This window comes from Coenobita brevimanus, chromosome 38, assembly GCF_032717465.1.
Source record: "Coenobita brevimanus isolate Jiangsu-jjx chromosome 38, ASM3271746v2, whole genome shotgun sequence".
NCBI lineage: Eukaryota > Metazoa > Arthropoda > Malacostraca > Decapoda > Coenobitidae > Coenobita > Coenobita brevimanus.
This window is the reverse complement of record NC_136991.1, coordinates 48,424,980-48,446,024: the sequence shown is the minus strand read 5'-3', so window position 1 is coordinate 48,446,024 and position 21,045 is coordinate 48,424,980. Positions and strand designations below refer to the sequence as shown.

Genomic DNA, 21,045 nt, shown 5'->3' with positions numbered 1-21,045 from the left:
TATATGAATCCACCAGATTTGTTTCTCATATATATATATATATATACACACAGTATATATTGTGGCGGATGGAAGGGTGCAAGGAATAAATGTGTTCGGAGAGTTGAATGATTCTGTGATCACGAAGGAGGAAGTGGAGAAGGCAGTAAAGGAGATGAAAACAGGGAAAGCTGCAGGTATGGATGGGTGTTCTGTGGAATACCTGAAGGGTGGAGTGACTATTGTTGACTGGTTAGTAAGACTGTTGAATGTGTGCTTTGTGAAAGGTATGGTGCCAATTGACTGGGCAAGTGCTCATGTGGTCCCGTTGTATAAAGGCAAGGGTGATAAGCATGAATGTACTAACTTTAGGGGTATAAGTCTGTTGAGTGTTGTAGGTAAGGTGTATGGTAGAGTGTTAATTATGAGAGTTAGAGAGGGTACAGAGGGAGTGATTGGTGATGAGCAGTGTGGGTTTAGGAGAGGGAGGGGATGCGTGGATCAGGTGTTTGCTGTGAGACAAGTGTGTGAAAAGTATTTAGCGAAAGGCAAGGATGTGTTTTGGGCATTTATGGATTTAGAGAAAGTGTATGATAGAATTGATAGGGAGGCTTTGTGGACTGTTTTAAGATTGTATGGACTTGATGGTAGGTTACTAAAAGGGGTGAAAAGTTTTTATGTAAATAGTAGAGCGTGTGTAAGAGTGGGAAATGCTGTGAGTGATTGATTTCCCGTGAGAGTGGGGCTGCGACAGGGATGTGTGATGTCGCCTTGGTTGTTTAATATTTACATGGCTGGTGTTATAAGGGAGGTGAATGCAAGAGTTTTAGGTGGAGGTCTGAGTCTGGTGAATGTTGATGATGGAGAGTGGAATCTGAAGCAGCTGCTGTTTGCAGATTATACTGCACTGGTGGCTGATTCAGAGGAGAGATTGAGACAGTTGGTAGAGAAGTTTGGAAGGGTGTGTGAAAGGAGGAAATTGAAAGTAAATGAGAATAAGAGTAAAGTGATGAAGTGTACGAGGTTGGTAGATGGTAGGGGGATGAATATAGTTTTGAATGGTGAGTTGCTTGAGGAGCTAGAGTGTTTTAAATATCTAGGGTCACATGTTGCTGTGGATGGAAGAATAGATGCAGAAGTGAAGTTTAGAATAAATGAAGTAGGAAAGGTGCTTGGAGGAATGAAAAAAATTTTAGATGTCGTTCGCTTAGAATGGATGTAAAGAGAAGGCTGTATGAGGGTGTTGTGGTACCGACTGCGTTATATGGGGCTGAAACATGGAATATGGGTGTAACAGAGAGGAAAAGTTTGAATGTAATGGAGATAAGGTGTCTGAGTATGTGTGGAGTGACGCGTGTGGATCAAGTGCGAAATGATGAAGTGCGAAGGAGAACTGGAGTTGTTCGGGAGATGGCTGGTAGAGTTGAGCAGAGGGTGTTGCGATGGTTTGGGCATATGGAGAGAATGGATAATGAGCGATTGGTGAAAAAGATAACTAGATCTGATGTGAGAGTGTAAGGCTGAGAGGAAGACCACGAATAGGATGGATGGACAGTGTGAAGAGAGCGCTGGATGCGAGAGGGATGTCTGTTGAGCAAGGAAGAGTGGCTGTGCGTGACAGAAATAAATGGGGAGAAATTGTGAATGAATAAATGATGACGCAGCCCTGAGTGGATATTCTCCCGGATTTGGTCTGATCAGCTAGTCAGGTCAGGTGTGGGTAAGGGGATGGGTCTGTTATGATGTGGCAGGGGTAAACCAGCTCTGCTGTCGGGCCCTGCTGTGGATGTCACTGATTGGATTGCGTAGTTGACCCTTGTGCGGTGTGGTGCGGTGAAGATCTGTCCGTTCTTCCCTTTGGGACTAAGATGCGAATGAATGTGTTTGAATGGATGAGTAAATGGGGAGTGTGTCGTCTTGTCTCGGCTACCTCCCTTTCCTTGGGGGAAGCAGCCTAGGTATATAGATAGATAGATAGATATATATATATATATATATATATATATATATATATATATATACTGTATATATATATATTCTGTATATTTATTTATTATTTAGCTACTGTGTTGTTGGTAAGGGTAGAGTTACTGTGTTTAATTATTTTGTACAGATTTTTTTGTGTTGTGTTTTAAGACTTATTTCATCATAGCAAGGCCTTTTAATTGTCCATTGATATAGATAAGCATAGGTCAGGTTTTGTATTTATTTGTTTGTATTTGATTTTTTTTTTTTTTTTTTTTCAAATACTGTACTGTACTGTGTTGTAGGTATTTCATGATTTATATATCACTGTACATTTAAAGCTGTAGCCTAAGTCTTGCAACCATGCTACTCAGTATGATGTGTGATCATTTTCCTTGTAAAGTGTTGTTATCTCCTGTCCCCTCTGACATAGCTCTAGTGAATTTTTCTCAGTATTCTTAGCTGGATTACATTACATTCACAGTTTTCATTATAATGTAAATGCTCATTTACTTCACTGTTGCTTCATCATTTTATCTAAATATCATATGACACGTACTTAGCTTGTAGATTAGACCCACAAAATAACACACACATAATGGTGTACTGCACAGCACACCCCACACTAAGACCCAGACACAACAAAAACATTATAGGGAACCTATGGGACAACCCCATAGGGGCAGTTGCTTACCTGCAGTTGGGTCTGCTGAATCAGGTGGACTAAGGTTGAGCAACAACATCAACGTATCTGCTGTTTCAGGTTTCATTGACTTCATAGTGGACCCCAGCCTGGGAGTGTGTGGGGATTTGCTAGACAAGGTGGCATCACTCTCAGCCCCACCAGCCACACCCACCATATCTGAGGATCCCTCCAATGGTCAGTGCCAGGAGTGAGGTTTGCACAGCACACCTCATTTGAGCTAAGTTTGGTATTTTATGTATGTATTGTGGTAGGTGGGGGAACTCACCATCCGCTAACCCAACGTACTGCTGTTCTCGGGTGTCTGTCCTTTCCTCTCCTCCCTCGTTCCTTCCTCTTCTGTCTTTTTTTACTTTATTCTTTCCTCTTCCTTCTGCCCATAGGTGACTTTGCACTCCCTCTTTTGTATTTCTTTCCTTCATTCTTTCCTGTTCCGTCTGCCAATGGGTGACTCTCCACTGAGTGACAAGCCGAATGGTTTCCTGTACACCAGGAAACCATTTACTACGCTGGATGGTAACCTTATAACTAAATTTTGGTGCCTGGTGGTTTAGTGGGTAATTGCGGCACTTCAGTCGGATTGAGCTGGTGAAGGTTTATATCCAAGGGGTGGTTGGGGTTACTGTTCATGTAATGCCATTCAGGGATGAATGAGGCTGGTCACTCGCATCTTAAATGTCAGGACTAACTTGCCTAGCCCGGAATCCTATGCTTCTCATTGGGCAACGTAGGATTGGATGATGGATGGATTGTGGTAGGCGAGGATACCCATCATCCACTCATCACTGTAGTGCTAACTTTAGGTGTATGTGCACCACGTTGGTAGCTGAGAGTTTAGTGTTGCTAGCTTCAGACTACACCAAGGCACCAGGTTTGGGGGCATCTAGATTGGCAGAACACATTTTCATGGCGGCCATCAAATACTCCCGTGATTGCACATTGGCAGCTAAAAACCACACTTTCGTGCCCTCCGATGCCACAAGTTTCAGATTCTTACCACGGCGACACCAGCATCAACACTCAGTTGCGGCCTGTTTCCTGCACATGTTCAGTGTGTCCACAAGTTGAGTGTTACACTCTCGTGTCTTTCATTTGCCCATCCATCCATCCATCATCCAATCCTATGTTGTCGCATGAGGAGTGTAGGAGCCCAGGAATAGGCATTGGCCCTGACATTTAAGATGAGAGTGACCAACCTTACTCATCCCTGAGTGGCATTACGTGAGCAATAAACCCCAACCACCCCTTGGATATACACCCGTACAGGCTTAATCCGATTGGAGTGCCTTAATTACCCACTAAATCACCAGGTGCCATAATTTGGTTTTATGGTTACCACCCAGCATAGTAAATGGTTTCCTGGTGTACAGGAAACAATTTGGCTTGTTACCCAGCATAACTGACGGAAATATGTCATCACGTGTTTCAAGTGGAGCCAGAGGTGGACCAGGTGATAGTGAAAATGGTGTAAGAAGGCATGAACTTGGAACAGCAGACAGTAAAGGGAAGGCCAAGCATGACTACTGCAAGGGGGTGAAAAAACACAAGTATGATGACGATTTAAAAAATAAAATTGTGGTGGAAATGGAGAAAGATGCTCGTAACTCTGAAGTATGTAAAATGTATAATGTGGCAGAATCGACTGTACATAGTATGAGAAAACAGCTGAGTGAGCTTAGAGCCAATCTAGCCCGTGTGAAGAAGTATTTTGAACCAGGTGCCTTAGGTAGACGGGTGAAAACAGTGACCAAATACAGCTCAGTTATGCTAGTGGTTGAACATTATATGTTAAAGTGGTTGAATAGAGGACCCAGGAAGGCATTACTGTGTCAGGGCCCACCTATTTTATGATGCAGTTGCAAAGAAACGCACCATTGCATCATCCTTAGCATTCACTGCTTCACGGGTTGGCTACAATATTTTGTGATGTTTTTAAGTTCTATTGTTAATTTACTGTTACCTTATGATTTAATGTGTAAATAGCAACATTTCAGGTAACTTAGGACATATTTAAAATAGGAAATACACAAATGGGCGAGTTTTCTTTCTGGTCCAGTCCCCATTAGCTTATTTCCCATTAGGTCAGTGCCCAAACTTTGGCGGAATCAACTTTAGCAGCACTTTTCACAGTCCCCATTAAGTGCAAAACCTGGTATCCTCCTCCTCCTCCTCCTCCTGCTCCTCCTATAAAAGTAATTATAGCAGTGGATATTGGAGCAGCCCTAATGCTAGAGGGCATTGTTTGGAAACTTCCTGTACTGTTGTTCACAGATGTTAATGTGTTGTTAAGTGAAGACAAAGGGCAGCTGCAAGGCTTGGTGAATGAGTTTGGGAGAGTGTGTAAGAAATAGAATCTAAAGGTGAATGTAGGGAAGGATAAAGTTCTGGTCTTCAAGAGAATGAATGTACAGTGTGGTTGAATGAAGTGGAAATGGATGTGAGTGGGTTTAAGTACTTGGGTAGTGTGATGAGTAAGGATGGAAGTTTAGAGGGTGAAGTGCTTGAAAGGGTACAATGAGGAAGAAAGGTTGGTGGTTCTTTGAAAGCAGTGATAAGAAATATGGAAATGAGCATGGAAGTAGAAAAGTCGCTGCATGACAGTACAGTAAACCCTTTCTAATTCGAACCCGAATAATTTGGAAATCAGGTAATTCGGATCTTTTTTGACCACCAGACAAATAATTTTGATTCAGATAGAAATTCTGATTAAATGAGACAAGTCCAAAAAGGGTTCCAGTGATACGTGGATGTGAACAGTTATTGTAGTGATAAGTGTAGTAATAAATGTAATTTTTAAGAACTGTACGGTACCTTCAGTACTGTTAAGTGTATTGTACTCTACTACTGTGTTGCAAGACTTTCTTATCAAGGTTTGACACTCTTTCATTTATTGTGTTGTGCATTCTTTGAGTATAAAGTAATAATATACTGTACTGTTCGATTCTGTGTGTGAAAAAGCCATGTTTTAGTGAGCGTGGGTGTGATTTGGGGATAGGGGCAAGCATGAGCTCCAATAATTTGGATTTTTGGATAATTCGACATAGGGTTCCCCCCATTTAATCCGAATTATAGAGGGTCTACTGTATTGTGATACCAACTCTAACATATGGAAGTGAAGCTTGGACCTTGTTGGAGGGACACAAGTCAAGAGTGAGAACAGTGGAAATGAGTTATTTGAGAGGAGCATTTGGAGTCACGTGGGAGACAGGCTGACAAATGAAGAAGTGAAGGAGCATTGTGGTGTGGATGTGGATGTGATAGAAAGCATTAGGAGAAATACATTGAGGTGGTTTGGACATGTGGAGAGGATGGAGAGTGAGAGACCGATGAGGAGAGTGTATGTGAGTGAGGTGGAGGGGGGGGGAGAGGGAGAGGGAGGCCAAGGATGATAGAGGGATGGAGTGGAGAGGTATGTGAGAGAGGGGTGTGTGAGTTGGGAGCAGGGCAGTGAAATGGCGGGGGACAGGGCGACATGGAGGCAATTTGTTTGTAGCCACCCTTTATGGAATTACGGCATCTGGCAATAGATAGATAGATCCATCTATCCATCATCCAATCCTACATTGCCCCATGAGGAGTGTAGGAGCCTGGGGCTAGGCAGTTGGTCCCAACATTTAAGATGAGAGTGACCAGCCTCACTCATCCCTGAGTGGCATTACATGAACAATCGACCCCAACCATCCCTTGGATATAAACCTTCACCAGCTCTGTCCAACTGGAGTGCAATAATTACCCATTAAACCACCAGGTGCTAAAATTTGGTTATATGGTTACCACCCAGCGTAGTAAATAGTTTCCTGGTGTAAAGGAAACCATTTGGCTTGTCACTCAATGTAGAGTCACCCACAGGCAGAAGGAAGAGGAAAGAATGAAGGAAAGAAAGACAGAAGAGGGAGTGTAAAGTTACCTGTAGGCAGAAGGACAAGGAAAAAATGAAGGAAAGGAAGACAGAAGAGGATGGAAGGAAAGAAGGATGGAGGAGAGGAAAGGGCAGACACCTGACAGCAGCACTACATCGAGTGAGTGGATGGTGAGTGCCCCCACCGACCACGAAGATAGATAGATAGAAGTATTAATCTGTTTCACTTGGTTTTACAAGGCCCAGATCCCTACACCTAGCTTATCAAAGTTTCACATTTTTGTTAGATACCAATTACTGTTAAATTTTTTTATAATGGGCTTCCATTAAGTAGAACTTTTTGTCCCATGCACACTTAATCATTTAATTTGTAAAAGATTTTCAAATTTTCAGAATGCAGTTTTGTTTTGTCTGTCCCTTGTATAATTTCTCCTCTCCCTACAGAGCCAGGTGGCCCCATCAAACGCCCTGTTCGCCCTGGAGGTGTGGTTGGGAGCGAGGTTCGGCGACCTTGGCAAGATTGTCTTGCTGCCAACAAGGCACGCTGGAAGGAACGTGCAATGAAGGGTAACTGACTTTTTTTTTTTTTTTTTTAATAGTTTCCAATATTGTTCACTTGTTGTGTCCATAATGTAACAGCTGATCCAACCACTGAAGCCAATCCCTTGTAATTCCTAAATATGGACTGTGATCAGGTGGTTAGAGTGGTTATTGGATACTAGTAATCAAATATCTAAGATTTGACCAAGTTTTTTGTTTGTTTTTTAAGGTACTTGAGAGAGAGAAAGAGAGGTGTGTGTGTGTGTGTGTGTGTGCTCGTGTACAGTGGAGCAAATAGTACACTGACTTACTACTGACAGGTTGTTCCATCAAAGAAATTTGCCCCGTAGAAGAAAAAGAGAACTATTATGAAGGTCTAACTGCCTGTAACCACTCAGTCAGTCACCCCTATATTTCTGTTAAAAATACCCAAAACGTTACCAACACACAAAAGGTGTAACAGTGTGCTGTATGCATTGGATGTATTGAAATGATATACTGTAAGGGTTGAGCACTTATGAGTATTTTTTGCAAGTGATGCAAAAAAAAAAAAATGCATTCTATATGAAGACAGTTATAAAGAGTTCCATGACAGTTTGTCCTAACCATATAACTTTAGCCAAACTTGGAATGTGGATTTCACACACACACACACACACACACACAGCCGGAGAGAGAGGACGTCCCAGGCATCGCTCCTGACCTTGAGTAGTTTCAGGAATTTTGTCTGTCCTGTCTCCTAGGGTCTTTCTTTAAATTTAAAATAATGAAAGTTGGTAGACTACCAAAAATGTAAAGATTTGTTGGCAATAGTATACATGAATGTTTGTGGCTTATTGGTAACAGCTGTTTAGGTACTTGATCGGTACGTTAAAGATGGCCGAAAATGTAAACAATGAGGGAATGGAATTTCAAGGATTTGATGCTAATACTAATGTCATGGACCTAGTGAAAACATTAATTATGAGGATTAGTGAACTCGAAAAAAAAGTAGAGACTCTAGTGATAAAGGATGTGTCAGGAAATACGGAAACCACCATACAGAGTCTAATCCAGTCCAACGAAACAGCCAATGAAGAGATAAAGAATTTGAAGCGGGAAAATGTTGAACTGAGGAGGAAACTTGAAGAGAGTACCAATAAAACGGAGAAGGTGAGTAATGTACTAGAAGAACACAAGGCAAAGTGGGCACACGTAGAGGAAGAACAGAAAGAAGTGGTCAGCTTAAGAGAGATCATCCAGGAAGAAAGGAAATGAACAAGAAAGAAATGGAAGAAAATGTAGTGAAAATACTGAAGAAAAAAGAAAATAGTGAGAGAAACTGTAGAAAGGAACAGATGTGTGATAGTATTTGGAAACAGGGAAGAGGAAGAAAAGGTTAGGTTTGCAAGACTCAGAGAGAGACACGAACATGGTGAGAGGAATATTAGGCAAGATTGACCCCGAAGGAAACAAGTGGGTAAAAGAAATTGAGGAAGTAAGGAGGATAGGGCCATATAAGAAAGGGGAAACAAGACCAATGAGAGTCAAGTTTACATCAGAAAGTGTAATAAATGAGATACTTAAAGTGACCTGGAAATTAAGCAAAGAGGCGGGGATGGAAAATATTATAATAAGAAAAGATCTGAATGAAGAAGAAAGAAAAGCTTTAAAATCATTAAAGGAAGAAGTAAAGGAAAAAAATGATAAGAGGACAGAGGGAAGAACGTAATACTTTTTTTGGAGAGTATTGGATATGAAAGTAAGGAAATGGTATTTAAGGAAATAGAAGTGAAGGAAATTAGGGGGATGGTTGTGAAAGATCAGAAGTTGAGGAAGTGGTACGGACAGAGAGTAGGAGAGAAGAGGGTATTAATAATGTCAAAAATAATTTGAAGGTGATATATACTAATGTTGATGGTTTCATATCGACAAGGATCGAAATTAATGATTTCTTGAGAGAACATGAACCTGATGTCATGTGCTTTGTAGAGACCAAATTAAGAGAAGATATTGATGTTCATTTGGGAGATGGTAAATACAAACTGTGGAGAAAAGACAGAAAAGAAAAAAAGGGAGGAGGAGTGATGATAGCAGTGAAGAACAACATAAATGTAGATACTGTGGAAATGGGAGAAGGCAGGGCTGAAGTGATATATATGAAATTAGAAACTGGAGAGAATGTTAAGAGAGATATGGCGGTAGTGTATGTTCCCCCAAAGACGAGAGCATGGAAGGATGACGAATACCATGAGATGTTGTCAGATATGGCTAGCTACTTGCAAAAAATAATTGAGAAAAGCAATAATATAATTTTGGTGGGTGACTTTAATTGTAAAGAGGTGAATTGGGAGGAATGGTACTCGGGAGGCGGCGAGGATTCGTGGGGTACTATGTTATTAAATATAATAATGAATAATGTGATGACGCAGTGGGTCAAAGAAGAGACACGGTTTCGAGGTGAGGACACACCAGCAAGGTTAGATTTACTGTTCACCAAAGAACCTGATGTAATAGAATCATTGGAATATCTCTGTCCTTTGGGAAAAAGTGATCACGTGGTCATTGAGTTCCAGATGTTAATAGGAAACGTCGAGCCAAGAGACGAGCTTCATAGACAGGAAGATACAACTTTGGCAAAGCAAATTTTACAGGATTGAGAAACTTTTTGAAAAATGCGGATTGGAAAATTCAGAGAAACAAGAGAGATACAGAGGAAGTGGGATATCTTTCTAGACCTCTATAATTTGGGAGTGGAAAAATTTGTACCAAGAGTAAGAGGAAGAAAACAGGAAAAGGAGTGGTTTAATAGAAGGTGTATGATAGCCAAAAAGAGAGAGATAAGGCGTGGAACAATTGGAGAAAGAGAGGTAACGACAGAACAAAGGAAGAATATAAAAGAACAAGAAACGAATACACAAGAATACGTAGGGAAGAAGAAAGGAATTTTGAAAAAGGTATAATTGACAAATGCAAGGATGAACCCAAACTGTTTTATAGATTTGTTAATGGCAAACTGAAACAAAAGGAAGGAATCACCAAGCTGAAAGTAGATGGAGAGGTCTTTAATGATGCGGCAATGCAAGCAGAAATAATGAACAAACGTTTCCAGTCAGTTTTCACTAAAGAAAAGGAGCTTGTGGAAGGGGAGGGAGTGATTAGAAATGTTCCGGTGATGGAAGATATAAAAGTGGAGGTGCAGGAAGTGTATAAATTACTGGAAACTCAAGATGTAAGGAAAGCCCCAGGACCTGATGGAATTTCTAATTGGGTACTGAAGGAATGCAGAGAACAACTGGCGGATAAAATTCACAGCTTAATTGTATGCTCACTGGAAGAGGGGAAAGTGCCAAAGAATGGAAGAGGGCAAATGTGGTACCAATTTACAAGGGAGGAAACAGGGAAGAACCCCTGAATTATAGACCAGTGTCTCTAACCAGCATGGTCGCAAAATTGTGTGAGAGAATCCTGAAAGACAGATGGATAAAATATCTGGAAGAGATGAATATTTTGGCTGAATGTCAGTTTGGATTCAGAAGTGGAAGGTCATGTGTTTCAAACTTGTTGAGCTTTTACTCAAGAGCGATTGATGTGGTACAGGAGAGAGATGGTTGGGTGGATTGTGTGTACTTAGACTTAGAGAAGGCCTTTGACAAGGTACCTCATAAGAGACTAATGTGGAAACTAGAATATATAGGAGGACTAAAGGGGAAACTTCTGGAATGGATGAGAGACTTTTTGAGAGACAGACAAATGAGGACAGTAATAAAGGAAAAGATGTCTGGATGGAGGGAAGTAACAAGTGGAGTCCCTCAAGGCTCAGTGTTGGCGCCAGTAATGTTCCTGATTTATGTAAATGATATGGTAGATGGAGTGAACAGTTATGCGAGTCTGTTTGCTGATGATGTAAAGATCTTGAGGAAGATAGAGGTTGAGGAGGATTGTAAAATACTGCAGGAGGATTTGGATAGGATACACAATTGGAGCCGGACGTGGGAAATGAAATTTAATGTAAAGAAATGTAAAATATTGGAAATGGGTAAAAGTACCAGGAGACCATCACTGAATTATTTTTGGGTAATGAATTAATCACAAAAAGGAGAGAAGAGAAAGATTTGGGAGTGCTGGTCCAAGATAGTTTGTCACCAGAAAAGCACATTAACAAGATAGTTGGAGAGACTTATAAGCTCTTGACTAACATAAGAGTAGCATTTCATTATATGGATGAGGAAATGATGAAAAAATTGATAGTGGCCATGATCCGCCCCAGGTTAGAATATGCAGCGGTAGTGTGGTGCCCACACAAAAAGAAAGATATAAACAAGATTGAGAGAATACAAAGAACAGCAACCAAGATGGTCCCCAGTTTGACAGACCTGTCATACAGAGAGAGGCTGGAAAAACTGGATTTGCCTTCGTTAGAGGAAAGGAGAAAGAGGGAGACATGATTGCGGTGTTCAGGACCATGGTGGGAGTAGATAAAATTGACAAAGAAGATCTGTTTGTATGGGATAAGAGAGCAACAAGAGGACATGGAATGAAATTGAAAAAGTCAAGCTGCTTGAAGGATATCAAGAAATATAGCTTTCCTTACAGAAGTATAGACTTATGGAATAGCCTGGACAAAGAGATCGTCCAATCTAAAAACATAAACGAGTTTAAAGTTAAATTCGACTTATTGAGAAACAGCGACGGAAACCCACGAGCATAGTACATTCCGTGTATATCACAATTAGGTATATTCTTAAATATTTGGAACGACTTAGACAAAGAGGTGGTGCATGAGAAAAGCATTCATGTGTGTAAAGGTAGACTTGATAAATGTGGATATGGAGACAGGACAACACGAGCATTGCTCAATTCCTGTATACTACAAATAGGTAAATACAAATAGGTAAATACATGGGAAAGAGACGAATATGAGGACCTGGCGAGAATACAATTCAGAGTTTAAGAGCATTACTACATAAAATGGAAGAGGAATCGAAAAGAATTATACTAACTGGAGATTTTAATACAAACATAAATTGGAATACTCTTGATATAATTAGCCAAGAAAGCTGTTGGGACCAAAAGCTCCTGGATCTTGTGCAAGAATTTTTCCTAACGCAACATGTAAGAGAAAGCACCAGAAAAAGAGGACTTGATGTACCCTCAGTGCTAGATCTCATATTTACTAGGCAAGAAAACGATATTGGCAGTTTAATATATCACCCTCCATTCGGCAAAAGGGACCATGCAGTACTAAATTGCAACTTCAGGATTGCATATGACATAGATAACAGCAATGAAAGTTACAAAAAGAGCCTAAACTATAAAAAGGGAAAGTATCATGACCTAAAAAGTACATCTTAGAAATTGCTTGGGAAAATGAGCTTAGAGGACAAGATTTAAATGCTATGTATATGTGAAAAATTCTGTGAACCCTATGAAATAGGAGTCCAGAAGTACATCCCACAGCACAGAAAAGAAAAGAAAGAAATGGTTCAATACAGAATGTAAAAAATCAAAAGAAAAAAGAGATTTGTTGTGGAATAGATACAGAAGACACAATATTGAAAGGGCATATAATAATTACAAACAGGCAAGAAACGTTTATACAAGAATAAGGAGGGAGGTCCAAAAACAGTTTGAGGAGGATATCATAAATAAAAGTAGTATTCAACCAAAGCTATTTTACAGCTACATCAGAAGCAAAACCAAAATAAAAGATAAAATACAATCCATTACGGATGATGGAATCACCTATACACAAGAGAAGGATATTTGTGAAGCACTAAATAAGAATTTCCAATCAGTTTTTACAGAGGGAAAAAATTTTGAGAGGGATTATGTGGAAAATGCATGCCCACACATACTACCAGATATACAAACATCAGAAAAAGAAATGCAGGAGGAGCTAAGTAAATTAGACAAAGGAAAAGCAAATGGTCCTGATGAAATTTCATGTTGGGTGCTACATGAATGCGCAGAGGAGTTAAGTAAACCATTATTTTTTATTTTCAAGAAATCCTTGAGTCAAGGTAAACTACCTGATATTTGGAAGAAAGCAAACATTGTTCCCTTATTCAAGAAAGGGAATAGACAAAATCCACTTAACTACCAACCAGTATCACTAACCAGAAGATATTAGAAAAGATTATAAGAAAAGCTTGGGTAAATCATCTAGAAGAACACAATATGATAACAGAAAGACAGTTTGGTTTCAGAAAGGAAAATCATGTTACTAATCTGTTGAGCTACTATGACAGAGTAACAGACACATTACAGGAAAGAGAAAGATGAGTGGACAGTATCTATGTAGAATTCAAGAAAGCATTTGACACAGTACCACACCAAAGACTTTTACGGAAACTGTGCCATCAAGGAGGAATTCGAGGCAAACTGTATTGTTGGGTGCAAGATTTTCTCATGAAAAGAAAAATGAGAACAGTACTAAGGGGAAATTACTCATCATGGAAAGAAGTGATTAGTGGAGTACCACAGGGCTCAGTGCTGGCACCAATCATGTTTTTAGGTTATATAAATGATATAGACAGTAACACTGGAAATGAAAGCTATCTAAATATGTTTGCAGATGATGCAAAAATACAAAGGAAAATTACTAACACAGACTCCTGTAAAGAGCTACAAGAAGAATTAAATATACTTCATGAATGGAGTAATACATGGCAAATGGAATTCAATGTGGACAAGTGTCATGTAATCAAGTTTGGTAAAAGTGGAAAAAGACCTGATTGGAATTATATGTTAGGAAGTGAAACCCTACACACATCAGAAAGAGGACCTAGGTGTGATTGTCAATAACAGACTATCTCCGGCTGACCACATCAGTGAGAAGGTACGGAACATGTATACACTGCTTGCCAATATGAGAATAGCGTTTACACACATAAATGAAGACATGCTAAGAAAGATAATAATGTCATTCATCAGACCAACCCTGGAGTATGCATCAGTAGTCTGGAGTCCTCATCTCAAAAAACACATAGACAAGATTGAAAAAGTTCAAAGGGCTGCTACAAGATGGGTACCAAGCTTAAGGGATCTAAGCTATGAAGAAAGACTAAATAAACTGAATCTACCAACACTACAGGAGAGAAGGAAAAAAGGTGACAAGATTATGCTATATAAATGCATATCAGGGAAGGAGAAAATAGACATAAATAATTACTTAACGTATGGAGAAGCATCAGCAAGAGGACACTGCAAAAAATTGCATAAAAAGAGAGGTGATAAAGACGTAAGGAAATTTAGTTTCCCATATAGAGCAATTGATCAGTAGAATGCACTACCAAATGAAATAGTGTGTGCCAAAACAATTAACAAATTTAAGGATATGTACGATAAATATGGTTTAAGACATGGGACAGTACGAGCTTGACTCATTCCTGTAAAGATACAATTAGGTAAGAACAATTAGGTAAGAACACACACACACACACACACACACACACACACACACACACACACACACACACACACACACAACAGAACAAAGGGAGAATATAAAAGAACTAGAAATGAATACACAAGAATACGCAGAGAAGAAGAAAGAAATTTTGAAAAAGGTATAATAGACAAATGTAAGGATGAACCCAAACTGTTTTATAGATTTGTTAATGGCAAACTGAAACAAAAGGAAGGAATCACCAAACTGAAAGTAGAAGGAGAGGTCTATAAGGATGCAGCAATGCAAGCAGAAATAATGAACAAACGTTTCCAGTCAGTTTTCACTAATGAAAAGGAGTTTGTGGAAGCGGAGGCAGTGACTAGAAATGTAGTGATAAATGATATAAAAGTGGAAGTACAGGAAGTGTATAATCTACTAGAAACTCAAGATGTAAGGAAAGCCCTAGGACCAGATGGAATCTCTAATTGGGTACTGAAGGAACGCAGAGAACAACTGGCAGATAAGATTCACGGTTTAATTGTGTGTTCTCTGGAAGGGGGGAAAGTGCCTCTAGAATGGAAGATGGCAAATGTGGTACCAATTTATAAGGGAGGAAACAAGGAAGAACCCCTGAATTATAGACCAGTGTCCCTAACCAGCATGATCGCAAAATTGTGTGAAAGAATTCTGAAAGATAGATGGATAAAATATTTGGAAGAGATGAATATTTTGGCTGATAGTCAGTTTGGATTTAGAAGTGGAAGTTGCCAACTTGTTGAGTTTTTACTCGAGCGATCGACGTGCTTCAGGAAAGAGAAGGTTGGGTGGATTGTGTGTATTTAGATTTGGAGAAGGCCTTTGACAAGGTACCCCATAACAGACTAATGTGGAAACTAGAGCATATAGGAGGACTGCAGGGGAACCTCCTAGAATGGATGAGAGACTTTTTGAGAGACAGACAAATGAGGACAGTAATAAAAGATAAGATGTCTGGATGGAGGGAAGTAACAAGTGGAGTCCCACAGGGCTCGGTGTTGGCGCCAGTAATGTTCCTGATTTACGTATATGATATGGTAGCTGGAGTGAACGGTTATGCAAGTCTGTTTGTTGATGATGCAAAGATCATGAGGAAGGTAGAGGATGAGGAGGATTGCAAAATGCTGCAGGAGGATCTGGATAGGATACACGAATGGAGCCAGACGTGGGAAATGAAATTCAGTGCAAAGAAGTGTAAAATATTGGAAGTGGGTAAAAGTACCAAGAGGCCATCATTGAATTATTTGATGGGTAATGAACCAATCACAAAAGTGAGAGAAGAGAAAGATTTGGGTGTGCTGGTCCAGGACAGTTTGTCACCAGAAAGGCATATCAACAAGATAGTTGGAGAGACTTATAAACTGATGAATATAAGAGCAACTTTTCATTATATGGATGAGGAGATGAAAAAATTGATAGTGGCCATGATTCGCCCCAGGTTGGAATATGCAGCAGTAGTGTGGTCCCCACACAAAAAGAAAGATATAAACAAGATTGAGAGAATACAAAGAACAGCAACCAAGATGGTCTCCAGTCTGGCAGATCTGTCGTACAGAGAGAGGCTGGAAAAGCTGGATTTGCCCTCCTTAGAAGAAAGGAGAAGGAGAGGCGACATGATTGCAGTGTTCAGGACCATGTTGGGATTAGATAAAATTGACAAATATCTATTTTTATGGGATAAGAGAGTAACAAGAGGACACAGGATGAAACTGAGGAAGCCAAACTGCTTGAAGGATATCAAGAAATATAGCTTTCCTTATAGATGTATAGACCTGTGGAATAACCTGGACAAAGAGATCATCCAGTCAAAAAACTTAAACGAGTTTAAAGCTAAATTTGACTTACTGAGAAACAGAGACGGGAACCCATGAGCATAGCTCATTTCCTGTATATCACAATTAGGTAAATACAGTTAGGTAAACACACACACACACACACACACACAAGCCATATCTTAGAAATTGGAGTAAGCTACCACAACAGCAGCAACAACAACAACAAATTTAGGATTAACAGGAGCCTAACTTGGAAAGTGGGTTTCACCCCCTCCCCTAAAATGCCATGCCTTTGAAATGCAAATAAGTGACAAAAATAGCAGGTTTTGAGTACCAAATGGAAGAAAAACAATTTGTTTTTGTTTTTGCTTAACCCTAGTCTGCCAGGCTGAGCTGGCCACTGGTACAGTACAGTACACACATTGCAAGGATTTGGTGTTCAGTGCCCAGTGTGGTAGACAGTACCTCACCAGAGTCATTCCCGTGGTGAGATGCAGGGAAATATGAAGAAATTTGGTTTCCTAAAGGATGCCACAGCAGCTCCACCCAGAATTCATGAAAACCATTATACGTAGGCTTCTCATCAGCACCAGAAAGGATTAGTAAAGCGAAAGAAGAGAGACGCCTAGGAATGACAGCATAGAATGGCCTGGCACTGGAAGAGCATGTTAACAGGACCATTTGAGGGCCAGAGAGGTTCACTCCAAAGGTTTTTAGGTGCCTAGCCAATACCACAAAATGGCACTAATATGACTGTCTTTTCTCTTCAGTTGGATTAGTAATGACATAGTGTCATCTTAGATACTGTATGCTATGAATGTTTACCAGTTTAGGCACTTGATGTTGAGAAGCCATTAAATCTCTTTTTTTAATCACAAGTCTTTACTTTCCAGATGCAGAGTTGCGTGCTGAAATGGCTCTGAGGAGCGAGAAATTGAATGGGGAAGCTGGAGAGGGGGAGGAGGAGGAGGGACAGGAAGGGGAGGGAAAGGGACAAGAGGAAGGAAAGGAGAATGAAGTCACTGAACAGGCCACCAGTGAAAAGGAGGAGGAGTGAGGAGTGAGAATAATTATCAGGTCAGAAATATTTTAGAAGCAGAGTGAATTATCAGAAAACACAATGTTTCTAAAATTTGTGTCGTACAGTATGTTGTTTTTAGCTACAAAGTTACTGCATTTGAATAAAGAATCTATTTACTACAGATTTAAAGGTGTCTAAAGTGTAATGATGCTTCAGACCTTGTATGTACTTAAGTTGTGCAAATAGTTTTTCTTTTCTCTGTTGCTCAGAGTGCTGCTTGAGACAGTATTTATGAAGTGAGTTTGGGGCACTTCACAGTTTTATGTATTTAGTTGCTGCTTTAAGGATTTCATAATACAAAGTGTGACTGTGAATCACTTGTACCGTATTATTATAGCCAGATATGAAAAAAGTATTTTAATGTTCTTATATTGTGATTTGAGATACCTAGACTGTGATGGGGAAATTATTGGAGTACCTTTGTGTGGGCTTTTTCCATGCACCTCTTATACTTGTATCTGCCACTGCTGGTCACTTCATATTCCTCAACTTAGTAGCTAGCATAACTTTTCAGGACTAATATAACCCGCACCTTCTCTTACTACTTTGGATATAGAGAATAGATGTGATTTGTCTCTCGCCAACACTAAAACTATTAATCTACTGTAAGTGACTTTTACTGTTAGTGATGGTCAGCCAAAGCCGTCGAGTGGCTTCAGGCTGCACAAATACTGTATGTAGGGATTATTATGTTACTTATGATGTTTACTATCTGTGAACTTTACAAAGGAAGATCCTGTCAGTTTTATCTAAATATCTTGTATCACTCTCAGTAGTGACTGAGTTTGCATTTTTTATTGCTTTACTTAGATTTTTTAATGAAAATATATTTAAGGACTTTTATTACTTTCTTGTAAAGCTATGCAGATAAAAAATGTCATATCATGACTGCTTTATAGAAAATTTAAATTTAATTTGAAATGCAGCATGAGCACAAGGAATGTGTGTGTGTGTGTGTGTGTGTGTGTGTGTGTGTGTGTGTGTGTGTGTGTGTGTGTGTGTGTGTGTGAGTACATTGGCTGATCACTGTGTTGTTGTGTGGAAAAGCGGGTACCTGTCTGTGAATGTCAATTTTGAGAGCAATTGTAGACTTTAAAACTTACTTCTAGTTGGTATCCCACCTTGCCATGGAGGTTAATAGTTTTACAGTATATGAAATAATAGTACCTGTACATCAGTGTTCTTGTACATCCTGCACATTTTTCATACAAATTTGACATTCTTTCTAGGGTTGAATAGTGATCATCAGTCTTATTTTGTGGATAAATCCTCAGTTCCCTCATTGGCCGTTAGATGCTTAGTTATTGACTGCCATCTTTGAATGTTGTGTTTTTCAGACATTTGCCCAGTCACACACACTTCCTGATACACTGAACAACTTCATCAGCTTAGGAAGCATCCCTTATCAGTTCATTTATAAAGCTTTTGCAGAGGAAGAGGAAGAGTAATAGAAGAGGCAGTAGGGGAAGCAGGTAAGGATGATGAGTAATCTTCATCCAGGTTCCTTGGATACAGAAGTCACCCATGCTCGTCAGTTTTATTTTTAAGGTGAGTTTTGCAGTTTCTTTTCAGATTGTATGTTAGAATCATGTTTTGTTTGTTTATTGATTCAGGCAAATATGGACAGATGTAGATGGTAAAATGGGTACATTTTTTATTCCCCCCCTCCCCAGTAGTCAACCGATTAGTTTTGCCCATGATTTATGTTAAGCACATCGTGTGGATTCACATTTATTTGGGGGTACCTGTTAATGGTACACACAAAATGTGAGAGCCTAGTCCCAGGCTCTTCGGCTTCTCATGGAACAACATAGGATTGGATGATGGATAGATGGATTTTATATCTTTACACCTAGCCTAAGCAGTACAGTTATTTTTAAGAAATACTGTTTTTTATGATTTTCCACCTCAGGTGGAAGAAAAAGGGTTAGCTGATGGTAACCAGTGTACCATCACTGAATGATAAATGCTGTATGCAGTGGTATACATACTGTTTACAGTACAGTTTTAATAATTACCGGTACATCTTTCTCTTATTTGCATGAAAATTTAATGGTTTCCCACCCATGTTTTGTGAGTATTCACTGGAACAGAATAAAAGGAAGTTGTCGTGAGAAAAGAGGATATGTGACATGTAGAGGTGTATGGTATGTAGGAGGACTGCTGGGCCTTGGAAGCAGGCTGTGAAGCCTATGCCCAGAGTCGGACATAAAATATATATATATATATATATATATATATATATATATATATATATATATATATATATATATATATATATATATATATATGGAAGAAAACTAGAAAATGAGCCTCCATGGCTAGATGGGTAATCTGCTGGCACCAAGTTTTAATACAGTAGCCCTTCTGTTAAAAGTGAATTAGTTTTTTTGTTTTATGATAATTTGAACAGTTCTTTCTAATGGTTCATCTCATGATATTTTTCTTTCCAAGCTGTATGAAATGGAGTTCATTACAGCACAGTAAGATTTCATAAATGAGAGGGTTTACTTTCAGCTTCTGATGATAAAAGGGTCTACCAATCCATCACAAGTAATCACCACACCTTCCTGTTTGTGAGGTATGCATGGGAGGGTTATGGCCGTAACATCTCTTTTAATACTCTATTTTTTCACTTATACTGACAGATGAAAGTACAGCTTTAAACATTTTTGGACTGTTCAGTGTGTCTCATTTATGAGTTTGTGCTTTTGAATTTAACGATTTTCTGGTTGCATTGTTCCATCATCACTGTATGTCTCATAATCAGTCTTGGTACAGACATTGCTACAAATCTATATATACATTTTTTTTTTTTTTTTTTTTTTTAATGTGTCCATTTGTGTTCATCAGAAGTGGGGTTTTTACCCTGTATTCAGCCTCTTCATAATGTATACGGGTATGGTTGGTATATTCCACTTAAATATCTCTCTGATTGCTGCTTGTTCCTGCAACATAAATTAGAATACAGAAACTTTGCTACTGAAAGTGTAGAAGGTAAATTGAGTAACAGTATTGACCACCTAGCCCTGCTTCTTTCATAACTGGTCATGTTCTTTAAAAGATTAACTGTCCTTCTGAGAACATGAGTGCAACAATTGTGTGCATGGAATCCTGAATATAAGGAGCTAAATGTAAAGGTTGAGCTGAACAGTTTGTATTTCTCCCACACTGAGAATGTGATATGAGGATGGTTATATTATGCAGAGGATAAGCAGAAGACTTCCCTTATCCATTAGAATAATGTACTTTTGAAAGAAAGTTGGAAGTCTCTTGTTTATTTCTCGTGTGATTTGCTTTCGGGAATTGGATGCGTACATAATTATTGTTTGAAGGCAAAGGATGTTTCTTGTAATTTCAAAGCCACATGATCACCCTCCTTGTGTTACTTTTTAAATTAATACTTGCAGTGTGTGATTTTCTCAAACCCATTCACCCCAGATTCTTCAGTGAAAGCATGAAAATGGATGATAAGGAAAAAAAAAAGTGATAGAGGGAATTGGCTGCAATAATGAAAAGAGAACAGATACCACATATCGTAAAGTCTTAAGAGAAAAAGTACTGGGAGGAACAGTAGTTGTTTGGTTAACAGAGTTTTGGTTGGCATCCAATTTAAAGTTTTGGCTACATTTATTTAATGTCAGTTTCAGAATAATTGATGGAACTTCTTTTGGTATTAAAATTGAAAACCAGAGTAATTTGGATTGTTTATTCGTAGTTGAATGTTCACATGAA

At 39.2% G+C, this 21,045-nt stretch overlaps 1 protein-coding gene across 1 annotated transcript in view; it reads left to right on the top strand.

Annotated features, from left to right (window-relative positions):
• The window catches only part of LOC145396455 (dual specificity calcium/calmodulin-dependent 3',5'-cyclic nucleotide phosphodiesterase 1A-like), a 193,766-nt gene extending 186,604 nt beyond the window's left edge, over positions 1-7,162 (top strand). Inside the window, exons 14-15 of the mRNA XM_080269830.1 lie at positions 2,708-2,824; positions 6,951-7,162. Of these exons, the coding sequence (XP_080125956.1) occupies positions 2,708-2,824; positions 6,951-7,081 (248 nt within the window). The 3' untranslated portion in view covers positions 7,082-7,162. The remainder of the gene's footprint in view (positions 1-2,707; positions 2,825-6,950) is intronic.
• Positions 7,163-21,045: the final 13,883 nt, after the last annotated feature.